This window comes from Lytechinus pictus, chromosome 15, assembly GCF_037042905.1.
Source record: "Lytechinus pictus isolate F3 Inbred chromosome 15, Lp3.0, whole genome shotgun sequence".
NCBI lineage: Eukaryota > Metazoa > Echinodermata > Echinoidea > Temnopleuroida > Toxopneustidae > Lytechinus > Lytechinus pictus.
In genome coordinates this window covers 26,455,443-26,472,359 of record NC_087259.1, presented here as the reverse complement: position 1 = coordinate 26,472,359, position 16,917 = coordinate 26,455,443, and the positions used below count along the sequence as shown (strand labels likewise).

Here is a 16,917-nt window from a genome sequence, read left to right as displayed (position 1 = left end):
TAATCCAAATATAGTTTCCCTACATGGACCAAGTTTGATGCTTATCTGTTATTTTTTTCACGAGAGCTGGCCATTTTCAGGCTATAATTGGCATTAACTGGACCTCTTGTGAAACCAGCACTTGCCCCCTACCAAATAAAATGTATTGTCTTCGTCAAAGGGTTAGGTTACATAATTTTGCAATCACTGATGCCTCGGAGTGAGCCAAAGATATTCAAGCAAGAGTCCATTGGAAAGAACTGAGAGAAAAAAACCAAAGTTGACATTTAACATTGCTTTCTCAAATCATTCATAATTTTATTTTACTTTGTTAATATCAATACCATGACAATATTCCAATCATATTATGCTTTTTTTTTTATTCAAATTTGCAACTGACTATTTTCATTGTCATAAATATTCTGTTGCCTTCATGCAACATCTTGAATATATCAGTATATCTTATAAGGTATCAGTCAGTCAGTGAGACACAGAAAATATTTAACAAAAAAATAATTTAAAAAATGCAAGGAATATCAATGATCTCTAATTTTTCTTCAATGTGGCATATATTATACCACAATGTAACAGGAAAATATGTTTAAGTCCATATATGTATATGTTTTGAGATTATACATGTAGTTGTTGTATGCTACTAGCCTAAAAACATTCACATTTTAAAATATTGGAGCCTGATATGCCTTTTTCTATTCAGAAGACTATTACAAACTTGAAATCATTCTAAAAAGACATGTAGTCAACATCAATCAAAAAGATATTCAATATATAATTTTGAAAGCCATACTGAATGGAAATATTTTCATATAAAAGCTTTATCTTGGAAAGGTCACAATCTTTTGATATTATAATGAAGGCTACCAGGTAAAAAAAAAATTATTATACACATTATGCACAGATGTACATGTAAGCATGTTAACAGCGATGCAATTCACTGGAGGGTATTTACATGTAGTGACTTGACACTTGCACTAAGTTCATTTTCATAACATTATGAATACTGGAGATGCCTACAACATCCCAACTTTCACAAATTAAAACTGTGCACTTTTTGTTTTATTGAACAGGTTGGCAGTATGGATTTGTGGTGGAAAAATTTGTTAAATCCCTTCTGAATTTCCACAGATTGCAAAGACAACGCGGCTAAAATGCATCTGTGTTTTCTCTGACATTACAAGAGTAGCAACAAGTCTGGGTATGTACTTGTAAGCAAATGCTATTCAGTAATTGCCATGATCATTGAAACAATGCATATTTTATGGCCTCTCAAGCAAGTAATATAGTAATACAAATTTCATGGCTAGAGAGCTGCATACAATAAAATTTGTTTCATGAAATAATGTAATAATAATAATAATAATCCGCTTTTATATAGCGCATTATACATTGGAACGACATGTCTAAGTGCTTTACAGATATATTATTACCTGTTCATCGGATTCAATCTGTCATTCCCACAACCCAATGTGTGCACATCCTCCACTCCCTGGGGAGTATTCCAATCAGTCGCAGGTGAGGCGCACACAATATTGGACAAGCTACAATAACTTCCACATCCTGCCGGGTACCACTAACAAGTGGGGTAATGGTCTCAATATGACTATAAACAGAATCCAATAGAATGCCCACCCACATGATTGTATACAAGCCAAATGATTCTGGTAAGAAATATGATTGCTGAGAAATATGCAAAATAAGCATGGTATTCCTGCCAGGTGTAGGGTCTTCCTCAGAATGATAATATAAATAGTCCCATATGTGCTTTTACGTGTGATGATCATGATCATGTATCAGCTGAGATTTCATGATTTCACAAAATTAGGTTTGTGATAATGTACCAGATCCAGAGCTACAAAGATATGGTGACAATAAATCTTGATTTTAAAGACTTTCTCAAGAAATCATTATTTTCTGCAAATTCATAGATAAATACCAGTTCTGGTAACGATCTCAAAATGAGTTCGAACAGAATCCAATGAAATTTCCACCAAAGCATTTGTATGTTTAAATTTTAAAAAATGTGCCAAATAGTTCTTGAAGAAAATGCCTAATTGCTGAGAAATTAGCAAAATAAGCACGGAATTCCATCAAATATGGGGTATTTTTCGAAGCAATATTAACACACTGTCTCACATATTGCTTTTCTGTGTTAGTGATCATCAGAATGATCGACTTTGAGCTAAAATTTCATGAATTTACAAAGATAAGTTTACATTAATGTACCAGATCTAGATATATGACAATATTCTGATAAATAACCTTGATTTATAAGACTTTCTAACAAAATAATTGTTTGCTGAAAATACTGTCTTTTACCTTTAAACACGCAAGAAAATACAATACTTGAAAAAACGTTATGGTAAAAAATAATACAATGCACATGTATTTGCAAAAGGGCTATAAGACCAATTATACAATTTACAAATTGATCCATAGCAGGATTATGAGTTGATTTCTTGCTGAAGGAAAACATGACATGGCTGGGAATCGAACCCATGTCCCTCAGATTGAAAGACGAGAGTTCACCACTATATCATGATGTCCCCATGGGAGGGATATTCTTTATCAAACATTCTCTCCTGGACAACTGATCCTGCCTTCGATTATCTGGAGATATAGACCCGAATTCACAAAGGTGGTTTTGAAAACCAACGGTTGAATCCATGGTTTATACAGATTTCCTGTATGAATTACGCTTAATTTACCGCGTATATTAAAAAATGTCCAATGCTGATGCGCGCTTTTGTCACAGTGCGCCAAATTGATGCCTGCTGCCGTGGTTATCCACGCTATTTCATTCATGAGTCCACTGTTTAGAATTAATGAATCCACTCTTCAAACAGTGGACTCATAAATCAAATAGCGTATCTTACCATGGTAACAGGCATCAATTTGGCGAACTGTGACAAAAGCGCGCATCAGCATTGGACATTTTTTATACACGCGCCCGATACACGGTAAATTAAGCGTAATTTATACAGGAAACATTACGTCAAACCCCCGTTTGAGAATTTACCGCAGTTCAGATTGCAAACTGCGGTATTTCACCCCATTTTGCATTTGAAAATCTAAAACATCATTTCCAAGCCCAGGGGGCCGATTCATAAAGCTGTTCGTAAGTTACGAGCGACTGGTGATTATCGCCAATGGTGTGTACCATTTACCGCAAGACAGGATCACCAGTCGCTCTTAACTTACGAACAGCTTTATGAAACACCCGCCTGATCAACCCTGCTTGCCCAGGTAATCCCTGCTGTCTCAATTTCACCTCCACAGGCCAGATTATGAGCGTTGAGCCAAGGACGAAATGATAAACAACAGCTGTACTATTACGTAAGACTTCTCTGCCTGTAGTAGGACCTTCTGAATGAAATTATTGTATTCGATTTTAATCACGTTTTCAAAGGCATATTGTATTCAGAAATTCAATGTTAGTCCATTTTTAATTTCGAACGAAGAAAATCGACCTCGAAATAAGGAAAGTAAGCGACTAGAAATGACGGCTTGCTTACCGGGTCCGCACTCAGCGCTGCGCATGCATCCCATCGTGTGTGGCCCCCTGCTGTGACTGCATATGCCGGGCTGTTGTGTTATCTTCGGACTGAGGTCAAGAAACAGGTGTTTTGATACTTACATTGCATGCTTGGGGCAGTAGGGTTTGTCGTACTTGGAGAAGAGAATTTATTGCAAGGGAAACTGGGGTATAGTGTTCTCAAATGGAGGTTTTTCGTCATGATCTGCATAAACCATGAACTCAACCGTGGGTTTTTAAAACCACCTTTGTGAATTCGGGCCAATGTGTTAACATAACGATAATGATTAAGTTATATGTTCAGAATTCTGTAAGGATTATGAACAGGACTAGGGATTAATGTTGTTTGCCTTACTGGGTCCAGTCACCGAAGGAGCAATTGTCATCGGAGCAAATATCATGGAATCATGACTCAGTTTAGACACTTTCCTCACTCATAATCTGAGTTAGGGATTTCCACCATCAATACACCAAGACTGTCACTCTCTCAAGGTGTATATTTTCACTTGGTCTGAGCGAGGGATTTCCACCATCAATACACCAAGACTGTCACTCTCTCAAGGTGTATATTTTCACTTGGTCTGAAGCGAGGGATTTCCACCATCAATACACCAAGACTGTCACTCTCTCAAGGTGTATATTTTCACTTGGTCTGAGCGAGGGATTTCCACCATCAATACACCAAGACTGTCACTCTCTCAAGGTGTATATTTTCACTTGGTCTGAGCGAGGGATTTCCACCATCAATACACCAAGACTGTCACTCTCTCAAGGTGTATATTTTCACTTGGTCTGAGCGAGGGATTTCCACCATCAATACACCAAGACTGTCACTCTCTTAAGGTGTATATTTTCACTTGGTCTGAGCGAGGGATTTCCACCATCAATACACCAAGACTGTCACGCTCTTAAGGTGTATATTTTCACTTGGTCTGAGCGAGGGATTTTCACCATCAATACACCAAGACTGTCACTCTCTCAAGGTGTATATTTTCCATTGGTCTGAGCGAGGGATTTCCACCATCAATACACCAAGACTGTCACGCTCTTAAGGTGTATATTTTTACTTGGTCTACAAGCAATCTAAGTCTCATTTTGACTACTATCAAATTGATCTCATTGCCATTCTGTCTACAAAGTCTTCATTGAATCTAATGCTGATTTGGTCTAATTACCACTCTGTCTGCTCATATATAATTTACTTTATCAAACGAAAGTTTGGTTCATATACAGTCCATCTAACCATATACAGTGAGCTAAATTGTATTGGACCAAATGGTAATCAAACTAAGTGGCTTAGAATGGACCAAAGGGTTAACTGGTTGTAGAAAACAAATGTAATTAGACCACCTGGGATGAGACCAAACAGGTCGTAGACAACATGGTTGTAGACCAATCAACAATTTAGACTACTCAATGGTTTGATATTATGTCTTAGTATCTCTTGATTTGGAACATCCTATGTCACATCACATTGGACTTACCATCATAGGCTACCATGCTATAGCAGGTCATTTCCCCCAAAAGGCCATTATTTGATGGGCTATTGGATAGTATTGATCATGAAGATCAGATACCAATTAAAGGCAGAGTACCTTCTGCAATAAAAACCATGATTAATTAATTTCACCCAAAAAATATCATTCAGTTACGATTAATCTACAAATATTGGGGTGGGAATTAATGTTTATAAAGTCAAATTGCCATAATTGCAAAGATTAGGTGTATCAAGTACTATGGTTGAAAATCGGAAGAAAACTATGGGTAGCCATATGTGACACAATCATAAATCAATTCTCTTTGAACCGGAGAAATCTGTTCGGCTCTAGGCAAAAATCAACTTAGATAATGTAGGTACAGTAATACCAGTTTTGCATATTCTGATCTAAAATAATGCATTTTCTGAGTTCTTTCCTCTAGCTTTTAAAGTGAAGAAAACTTTAGTGTAAAATCTGCTGAAAAATTGAACATATGCTGTTGATTGTGTCACATTATGCAATCAATAGTTAAAACCGAAATTAATATCATATCAGGTGGGTGTTTAATAAAGCTGTCCAACTTAACAAACGACAGGTGATCCTTTCTTATGGTAAATGATACAACACACCATATTTTCATTAGTGTTGATCTAGTCTGTAAGAAAGGATCACCAGTCAATTGTACAGTCGTTGGTAACTTGGGAACAGCATTATGAAACCCCTTCCAGAGTTCAGACTACGGGCGATATAATAGATGTGTTGGATTATCAAGGAGGCGGTAAATCTTCAATCTTTGTAGCAAACTGGAAGTCTTGTGGGAACAGGTCATGTGCCTTCGGATAGATCAGCTTGTATGATTGCCGTATCGTGACGTCTGCCACACCGGCAATTTCACCAATTTCTGAAAGACAAGAAAAGGGAGAAAGAAAGAACTTTACATACACTCATATTACATTTAAATAAATTTCATCCTTGGGGCAATTCCATGAAATAATCAATACCGTTGGATATCCAACCCCCATTTTTCAAAATACAATGAGAAAATATTTGATTCTTTCAATCCCCCACTCTCAAAAACTAACATCAGCGCAGCTTACTGTGGCCAAATTCAAAGTAATGTTTAAGCTTCCACTGTGAGAGTACATTGAAAGAAGTTTGAAAACTCAATTGGGTTCAGTGTTGCATTTTGTTTCATTCCTAATGCAGAAGATCGTAAAATCAAAGCTGATCATCTTTAAAGGTCAAGTCCACCCCAAAAAAATGTTGATTTGAATGAATAAAGAAAAATCCAACTAGCAAAACGCTAAAAATTTCATCAAAATCGGATGTAAAATAAGAAAGTTATGACATTTTAAAGTTTCGCTTATTTTTCACAAAACATTAATATGCACATCTCAGTGACATGCAAATGAGACAGTCGATGATGTCCATCACTCACTATTTCTTTTGTTTTTTATTGTTTGAATTATACAATATTTCATTTTTTACATATTTGACAATAAGGACCACATGTTCAGGGAGGAATTAATCATTGTTTGACAATGAGGAGAAAATAAGAATATTTCATATTTCATATAAATGAAATACAAAAGAAATAGTGAGTGGATGACGTCATCAGTCTCCTCATTTGCATAACGACCAGGATGTGCATATAACTGTTTTGTGAAATTAAGCGAAACTTTAAAATGTCATAACTTTCTTATATTACATCCGATTTTGAGGAAATTTTCAGTGTTATGCTTGTTGGATTTTTCCCTGTTTATTCAAATCAACTAATGGTAGGGGTGGACTTGTCCTTTAAAAACGCACCTCTTTTGGCTTTTACATTTTCCTGTTGTCTGGTAATTGGGGACAATGAACACACACTTTGTTCTCTCTATCTGCATTTTGAATGATTCATTTTGCTGTTTAAAACTGAAAATCCACATTGAACACATCCTTAGTCTACCATATTAAACAATAATAGATCAAACAGTCCAAGACAAAATAGGGTAAATTAGTGGATAAAATACCAACCATCTGAAAACTGGATAAACAATATAACAGGAAAACAGAATAAACTAAGACCAGGGTCATCATGGAACCAAATGACCACTGGACCAAATTGAAGTTAGATCAAATAATTGCATCCAATAACAAGACTAAAATAAATTGTAAATGCAAAGAGAGCCAGAGAGCAAATATGTTCTCTCAAACATCTTCAATAAAATACAATTGGGATTCCCCTTGGTAGTCTTGTCAACAATATGCAGTTCATTCTTGCAGCAGTTGTGACAATGTAACACTGAAATGCCAAACAAGTTTGTTTTTTGCTTGATCAAATGTGCATATGCATACATTTACAAATAAGGAGCTTATATTGAGTTTAAGATTTTGTTTGTTGATGGCCGTTGACATCAGAAAAGTGGCAATTATCTCTCTCTTCAGCTGGGCAACCGAGACAAAAATGGTATTACTTATTTTAAAATTCAATTCATTAAATTAATTTTATCGTCATGTATTAGTTAAAAAACATATAATTGTTGTTAGACTCATGATACATACCATAAGTTTACAGAATAGAGCCTAGGATAAAGCACAATTAAATTGAAACACAAAGGACATATATGGCGGGGCTAAAAAGTTTAAGTGAATCCCACCAGAAAATGAATATTCAAGTTCGGCCATGTTTTAGATATTTAATTGCAGATTCTGGGGGTGGAATATTATATTCGATAAAGTTTTTTTCTCTTGGCCGCCGAACATTGTACACTCAACACTAAACATGAAGTAGAGCATTTTTAGGTAGGGTTCACTAACTAATGAGCATAGGTGTATATACGTCAGAAACAGAAATATAATTCATTTATAATCTATAAATAAAGATACCAACCCACCAAAGTGTAATTACAAAAGCAAAAATACACCAGATGAATTCCAATCCAATCTAATCAATATATTTTCAATCATAGACATAAAGCCATACAAAATAATTTTGTAGAAATATGATATTTTTACCTTTTTGTGAACGTTTTTCCTCTGATGCTTGTGAAGCCATGTATATTGCTGCAGCCGTCACTGATATTGGGCTTCGTCTGAAAAACAAAAATACAAAAACAACAGATTAACACAACCTTTACTTTAAGTTCAAACCTTATTTTTTCAGACTGAATTTGTTCTTCAAAATCTCCATAAAAATAGCAAAAAAACATATGAACTGAACAAAACTAGACACCCCAAATGAGTGTCCTACTGGTGGCTTATCTATATATCAATTCATTCTTTCTTTTATTCATCCATTCACTGGTTTATTCTATCATTTGTTTATTCACCCATCTATTCATTCAATAATTATTTTCTTTGTGCACTTTATTCATACATTAATTTATCATTCATTTGATCTTATCATCAATATAATTGATTATACCTCCCTCCCCCCCTCCCCTCCCCCCTCCCTCATACTTCTTTTGACCTCTGACCTTGAACCTGTATATTGGAGACAGCAAAAGTATGTCCAAATAACTGACTAAACATATCAATGTTAAATAACCTTTGAATTACTACATGATACATCTCTACAATTTTTAGATTTATAACTAATTAAAGTTAAACAATTTCAGTCACACACATGACCAAGATTGGCCATTATTGTTATGTGAAAAGAGCAATGACCATAATCTGCTTTTCTTCTTTATAAAGTCTTCTTTTAAAAAAATGAAATTAAAAGTGTTTGTATTTATCATTCCAAAAATTGTGATACATGGCTGACTCGTTGCTGAATGTATATAACATCAGAAATACTTTAATATTATTTCCATCAATATCAAATTGTATAACATTTAAATGTAAATTGTACTACCAAATCCGAACTTACATGCATGTAGGAGTCAAGACAAAATTGATAGTAAAAAATGTCTTCTTTTTCTACATACTAATGAAGTTATCTCTTACAATAACTGGAGTCATGTATACAAAGACGTACTGGATTTAATTTGGGAACCATTTCCAATTTCCTAAACTGACCTTGATCAACAACCAACAATGAGAAGACTGCCCTCACATACAAACATTCAATTAATCTTTTTTTCTTCAATCTAACGGTCTCAAGGACTTCATTAAAGAATCAATGGGGATGGAGAGAGAAATTCCCGGAAGGAAAATTAATGTGTTATTTATTCCTTCAACAATGGCATCCTGGCCTGATTTATAAATCTGCAAATAAATTTGTGATTACCAAACAGATCAACAGTATTGTGGTCTTTTGAAATGACAACACTGTATCAAGCTACTATAATTGATCAATGAAAAAGGACACCATATTACAAACATAAAACTTTGCCATTGATTGCAGGGCTGATTCTTACGATTGATCATACACAATAATCACTGCAATCAATCGTAGAAACCAGCCCAACTTTCAATTGCTAACCTTTAATGTTAAAGGGTCCAGGGCCCCATCTTACAAAGAGTTACGATTGATCCAATTAATCGCAACTCTATAGAAATCCATCAATGTCATAATTTTTTCTACAGGAAATTTGCACAATGTCTTTTTTAAACAGAGAGAAGCACAGAAAATTTTCAAGAAAACAATGACTACATGAATATACATCATAGCTAGAAAATATTTTGAATAAACATGCATAATAGATGTTGACATTGATGGTCGTCCAAAGTTGCGATTGATCGGATCGGTCGCAACTCTTTATAAGACGGGGCCCAGGTCACATTTTTCTTGATACAAGTACTTTCTTATTTCTTTTGTCATGACATACATAAAATGAAACAAGTCCTTGAGCTACCAAAATATGCATCAGCTGGCTATATGTAATAGATTTGATCTTGATACACTTAGCAAATCACTCACAAAATTTTTCTTTCATTATCTTTCTCTCTCTCTCTCTCTCTTCATCTCTTTTTATCTCTCTCTCTCTCTCTGTTTCCTTTCTCTGTCTCCCTTTTCAGTCTATCACAAGAATTGTTCTTACCCTGCTACTAGGTCTAGATCATCAGCCTTGCGTGCTATATGGGTTGCTGCTCTCTGTACCTTAGGAGGTAGGCTTAGATTTGAGCAGAATCGGGACTGTAAAGAAAAGAAAACAGAAAATCATTAGATGATTTATCAAGAAACAATGCTCTGCACTTCCCCATACATTTTTCATATTCAATATTTTGCATAAGTACTCCTTTAAAAAAAAAACAATTTTCAAATAAACATGTCTGTGCAACTTTACCTTTTACAAAATATATCATGTATAAAAAATGAGACCCACTAAAATCTGCCGACTCCTGATCATGAGACATTCTTGAACTCATAAGGATAGAAAAAATAAAAATATGATTCCAAAGTGCAAGAAATTATCATCTTGCCCTGAATAACTACTGAAAATAGGTATGAATAGTCCTTCCATTAAATTATACCTCATATTATCGAAGAAAAATTAATTTTTTCTGAAGAGTGCAACAGGTGTTTTAACCTGCAATTTTTGCGATGAAGCGATAATGAATGCGGAAGGGCAAGGCGGGATCTCAATTAGTCTCTTCTCAAGACAAACAAAATAAAACTGATATTCATATGTTCATTTACTTTCTTGAAGTATCTTCACACCAACAAGGCAAAAGCGATTTTGTGTCTCGCCCACTTATGAAAATAAACAGAAATATCGTGATTTGCGAGGGCACGCAACAGTATTGTATAGAAACTTCATTGTAACATGACTGGGATGGAATAACACTTGTCATAAGAGCCTTGCACGTAAGCTTTAATGTTGACCTGAAAATGACCTTTGACCTTACCATGTGACCTCCGACTGCGGCATAACATGCAGGTCGCCTAAGTACATCTACCATCCAAGTTTGGTTGAAAAGTGACTTACGGTTGCGGAGTTAAATGTCATAAGAGAGTCTTGCATGTAAACTTTAACATTGACCTGAAAATGACCTTTGACCTTACCATGTGACCTCCGACTGCAGCCAGGAGAGCATTTCATCAACATTTGTCATCTGATTAGTTGACAGATCTGAGAACTTGTCATGATTTTGATTGGCTGAGAAGCACAGCTGCCTAGTGTTACTAATAGGCCTAGTTACTACATGTATAATAATGCCAACATACATGTCATTGACTGACCAATGACTGACCATTGACTGACCAACGATATGTCATCTGAATTAATGTCAAAGGTTTGCTCAGTCTGCAGTTAGTTTCATTGACTAGTGCGAATGTGATATAACTGTTGGATAACAGATTTTGATGAGAAAATATCAGACACATTGCTATTTTAATGAAACACAGCTTGGTAATATGTTCAATTAGGACTTGAAAGATCATCTAGACATACAATGTATCATTGAGAGCGAAGTTGGCTCAGTCGGTAAAGCGTCTGGCTGGCGAACAAAAGGCTGTGGGTTCAAGTCCACCACTGGCCGATGACTGAAGCCTGCATTTTGTATACTGTAAACGTCTTTTCCCTGTTCCATACAGATGCAGGCTATGTTACAGTGGAAAACACTGCCCTCGGATAGGACGTTAAATGGAGGCCCTGTGTTAAGAAAAGTCACCACCTTTGCACATTAAGAACCCACTGCATTATTCATATAAGAGTAGGGAAACCCGGTGTAGTGGTCCACTTGCACTCCCCCCAATCAGTTATATCGGGAGGAGAGACCTGCAGGTCATAGTGATTCAGTTCACTTTTCGCCTCCCAGGCACAGGTGACGCCAAACAAATAATATTAATAATGATGTATAGAATAATAAAACGAGTTGAATCTTCTCTTACCATAAAATCGCTGGTTGTAATTAGCACTACATTTGTTTCCAAAGCCTTGAGGATCCGCTTGAAACAGCGACCTATCTCACGTTTGTTCACCTTTGACACAGCACAGATCTCTGAATAATTCATTGAGAAGAGATAAAAAAATAATACCACATGAATTCATTTCCAAGAATATCCCTCTCAAAAGGTTAGAATATCGGACGGTGTCAAGTATTGCATTGCAAGTGCATGCAATAATGTTTCAAGAGGATACCCTGAAATTTTGATTTCATATTAAGCATCATAACATGTTTCACATTAAAGTAAGAAAAGTGATTATTTTCCTTCCAAAGCCAACAGTGTTAATAGCATTCCATATGGAAACATACATACATGTATGACAGGAGAAATCATTATCTCAGCGATGGCATAAGCGACCAATTAGCTTGAAAATCACTGCTGACTACAGTCTGACCTATAAGGTTTGCAATTATCATTACAGCATTACATGTAAAATGCAAGAGAGAAATATTTTTAGATCATGAATGAAGTTAAACAATCTCTTAAAGGGTATGGTGTTATGCACACGATTAAGTTATGAATATCTTGAGATATGAATGACTAATTATCAAAAATAACTTATTAAATATTGAACATTACTGACCTCTTTCTATCTTTCTACTTTCTTCTTTTTTTCTTTCTTTTGTATTCTTTCTTTTTTTATTTTTCTTTCTTTCTTAAATTAGTTGTATTTTTCATATTTCTTCCTATCTTTACTTTCTCTGTTTCCCCCCTTTTTTTCTTTCTCTCTCTCTCTCTTTCACTCCTACCTCTGCCAACTTTCCTCTTTTCACTTTCCATTCATTTTGTGATCCCAGATTTTATCCCTCATGTCCATTGTCACTGCTTCTAAATGCAATATAACAAATAAACACAGCAGTCCAATATCTGAATTCCATTCATGCTGTTCTTGTCCACAAGCTGGATTTATCTTTTCTCTTTATTTTCAATTCAATTTCATTTATTCCAGCCTTCAATGCATGAATGAAGAGATAAAACAATCACACACATCCACATCCAGAATAAACAAGTTGTTGATTATATGCTCATCATGTAATTAAAAAAAAAAAAAAAAGTAGCTCTCCACACTCCAAGGAAAATGTTCTTCAGCACTGCCTTATCCTTATTATGTACCAGGGGCTGATCCAGGATTTTCCCTAAAAAGGGGCATTTTGTGCACAAAAATTTAACAAGCAAAAAAAACGTTTTTTTTTGTAAATCGAGATCATTTTGTTCCAGGAAAAAAAAGGCACATCATTTGCGTTTGCATGACAAAACCCCTAAATTTACTTATTTTTGGGGTGCCTTTCAAGGGGGGGGGGGGGGGGGGCACGGGCTGGATGTGCCCATATCTGGATTCGCCACTGTAATCCTTATTCTTATGTTTTCTATTCTTATTCTGTTGTTCTATGATTAGCTCTGAAAAGCTGGGTGGTGAATGATATCATGAATACAACATGCTCAAGGACAGCAGTTTGTTAACTGATGAGGCCACCCTGATTAAAGAAAACTGAAAATAAATAAATAAATAAATGCAATATTCAGTCTAGTCTACTCAAGCACCTAAAAAGCAATTCAATGCACATGGTCTTATAAGCACAAGAGGCTTTATATCAACAGATACATGTAAAATCACACATATACAATACAACAAATAATAGGATGTGCATATTTCAATTTAACCTTGAGATATTGATTGAAATTCATGAAAAACAATCACTCCATTATCAGTGACCTTCAATTGTACATGCAGTCACACATTTCTATTTTGATTTTATTTTGAGAATCATTTTTAGAATCATTTTTAACAGATTCATACATGTATGTAGATGTTGAATCAGAAACTCATGTAAAAGGATTATAGCAGGGTTGACCATTGATTCAATCAACCTCAAACTATGGAAATCCATCATTGTCATAATTTTCCTACCAAAATTTTGCACAATGTCCTTTTGTAAACAAAGAGTACATCCAATTTTCAAGACATCGATGAATGTGTGAGTATACATCACATCTAGAAGACATTTCAAACATGCATTTTTAGATGTTGGCATGGCTGGCTTTCCATGGTCGTGGTTGATCATATCTATCACAACTCTTTGTAAGACGGGGTCCAGATTGGGAAATATTAGTAAATATCGCCTCAATAATTTGGAGAAAGGAATAATAAGGAGAAAGGAAAATGTTTGTTGGGCATCTTAACTTTGGGGATTAACCTTGACAGGCCAATGGCCTTTTGTTAATCCCCAACACCCTCCACGCTTAATGTTGTATTATGTAGTTTGTGTTTTTCATGCCATATGAATAACATTGAATTGAATTAAATTAAATTAAAAAACCTAAATTTCCCAGGGTTTTGTTAACCCTGTATCATACAGCAAACTCACTGTCCTACTTTCATCAAGCTTAAAGGTCAAGTCTCCTCATTTGCATAACGACCAGGATGTGCATATAACTGTTTTGTGAAATTAAGCGAAACTTTAAAATGTCATAACTTTCTTATTTTACATCCGATTTTGATGAAATTTTCAGTGTTATGCTTGTTGGATTTTTCTCTTTTATTCAAATCAACTTTTTGTTGGGGTGGACTTGTCCTTTAAAGGGAAGGTCCTAACCATCAAATAAACAGGTAGGTTTGAATATTAAATGAGAGAAAAATCAAACCATCTTTATGCAGAATAATTAATCAAAATCGGATGTAAAATTTGGAAATTATAGCATTTTTAATAAGTTTGCTTATTTTGCCTGTACAAACACAGTGATATGCAAAATATAAAAATAAATGAGCCAACGATGTCACCCATTCACAATTTTTTTTTGTGAACATGTATTTCATCATACAAAATGTAGAATATTTCATTTTTTCATTGACAATATACATGTAGAGGAAGCATGTTTATGAATCACAATAGGTTGCAACAATGGTAATCCCACATTTTCAGGGAAAATCAAACCTTGTTTCACATTATTATGAGGAAAAAATTTAGAAAGTTCACATTTCATGTAATAAAGTATTAAAGAAATGGTGAGTGTATCAGTGTCCTCATTTACATACCAACCAGGGTATGCATTTAACTGTTTTGTGAAATAAAAGAGTGAACTTTAAACATTATTTATTTTACATGTGATTTTGATCCAATTTTCAGCAAGCTAGTTTGACTTTTCTCTTTTCATTCCAATACACTTTTTGCTGGGGTTGACTTGACCGTCAAAAAGGGTTTCAGAAACAGTTACAAGTACAGAAAGCAAGTTTGTGTCTTAGTAGGCCATTTGGGGAAACATAACACACTGCATGATGATGAGCCCTACAAGGACATGAACAAAGAGGGCGCTAGACCAATTTATTTAGACTATTGGGCTCACAGGAGTATTACAGACCCCCATTCACTCACGTGTTAAATCATAGCTCATCAAAAAATCATCAAAAATCATTCCCACGATAGATTTTGCTTTAATTCACAGACATTAGTCACAATTAACAGTACATTAAGACTTGATGTGTTAATCATGTACTTGTCCAGCTCAATCAAAAGGTAAATGGCCTGAAATAAGACTAACCATAATTTCGGCCAGTTCATTGCCATAAAAACCTGAACCGCATTGTGGGTAATAATAGTTAAAATGAAATACAAAAATGCAGTCTAGCCTCCCCAAACGCCTCAATTATGAAAGAGTATGAACATGTCATTGTTTCTATCATTTACATTTTGATATACAAACATTTTGTCTATCTTTAATGAATTATAGTTTAATCAATTTATATAAGCGTTATATAAATGATGTTAATTAATATTAATAAAGTCATGTGATCTTTACTTACGCCTGTCCGACATGCTTTGCGCGCGGATTAATTACTCTCCTGTGCCCTATACTGAGGGTCAAATGAAGAAAAGTTAAATATTTTGGTCTCAAAAGAAAGAGTGGGTTCTCCTGAAGAGATTGATACCTTTCATTCAATACCTAATCTGACTAAATGTGTTAAAAGAAAAGAAAACGTCTCATTAGACGCCCCTCATTTTAATGTAAAAATGCAGTGTTCCATTCACATATTTTGCGCGCTTCCTATGGTATTGCAGACAAGTTCTACTTGTTTGATGTCCATCAATGGGCTAAAATATATATTGTGTGGAGTTGCAACTTCTTGTTAACATGTTTAATTTTGTTCGAAGTGATTTATTACCTTTGTTCTCACATAAAAATAAACAAAGTAAATAAAAGAAAATTGATAACAAACAAGGTATTAAAGCGTTTCTTGTGCTCACATGGCCTCTCTTCCTCATTATACTGACTCACAATTTGGGAGGAGGGGGGGTGCTATAGATATATACCATCAACCCCGCCCTGCTTACAAGCCAGGAGGATGGGGTATGTACCCCGACTCAGCTTCCCCCCCCCCCCCCCCCGGTAGCTTTCAACAAAGTGAATAGTATTCAAGTGCGCAATCTATGATGTATAACATCTGACTGAGACAAGTTTATGTATTTTAATGTTTTGTTCATCTTTCTTTCTCGGCATGCTCTAAACCAGGGCTCCACACTAACCCTTTTTTTCTACTGGTCCAACCTATTCATGTCGGACCAGTAGATACCCAGTTTTTCAATTTTTTACTGGTCCGAACCTAAAATCTACTGGTCCCAAAAAATAAAGAAAACATTAAAAAAAGGCGTGAGTTTATTTTGCTGTCCTTTCTTGTTACCCCCCCCCCCCCAAAAAAAAAAAAATGAAGGAATGAATGAATGAAAGACAAAAAGAAAGAAAGGAAGAAAGAATAAAAGAAAGGAAGGAAGGAAGAAAAAAGCAAAGGTAAAGAAAGGATAGATGTGAAGGAAGGAAAAAAAGAAAGAACTAAAGAAAGAAAGAAGGAAAGGAAGGAAAGAAAGAACAAAAATAAGAAAGAAAGCACGAACGAAAGAAAAAAAGGAAGGAAAGAAAGAAAGAAGAAAAAAAAGAAGGAAAGAAATGATGTAAGCAATAAAGAAAGAAAAAACAAAAGTCAGAAAGTAATGAAAAAAGAAAAAGAAAGAAGGAAAGAAGCAATAAAACAAGAAAGAAAGGGTAAAAGGAGAGATGGAAAGAAGGAAAAAAGAAAGAATAAAAGAAACGAAGGAAGAAAA

General features: G+C 35.0%; 1 protein-coding gene across 2 annotated transcripts in view; it reads right to left on the bottom strand.

Annotated features, from left to right (window-relative positions):
* Positions 1 to 272: 272 nt before the first annotated feature.
* Positions 273 to 16,917, bottom strand: part of LOC129277998 (transcription initiation factor IIB-like) — a 37,268-nt gene continuing 20,623 nt past the window's right edge. The window contains exons 7-11 of one of the 2 annotated variants that reach the window (XR_010295826.1): positions 11,768 to 11,877; positions 9,975 to 10,069; positions 8,005 to 8,081; positions 3,809 to 5,908; positions 273 to 2,727 (exon numbers count right to left, since the gene is read on the bottom strand). Coding sequence is in view for 1 of the 2 variants with exons in the window: in XM_064110220.1 (XP_063966290.1) it covers positions 5,775 to 5,908; positions 8,005 to 8,081; positions 9,975 to 10,069; positions 11,768 to 11,877 (416 nt within the window). In the remaining variant the exon portion in view is untranslated. Of the gene's footprint in view, positions 2,728 to 3,808; positions 5,909 to 8,004; positions 8,082 to 9,974; positions 10,070 to 11,767; positions 11,878 to 16,917 lie in introns of those variants that run through there. The other variant, XM_064110220.1, reaches the window with a different exon arrangement.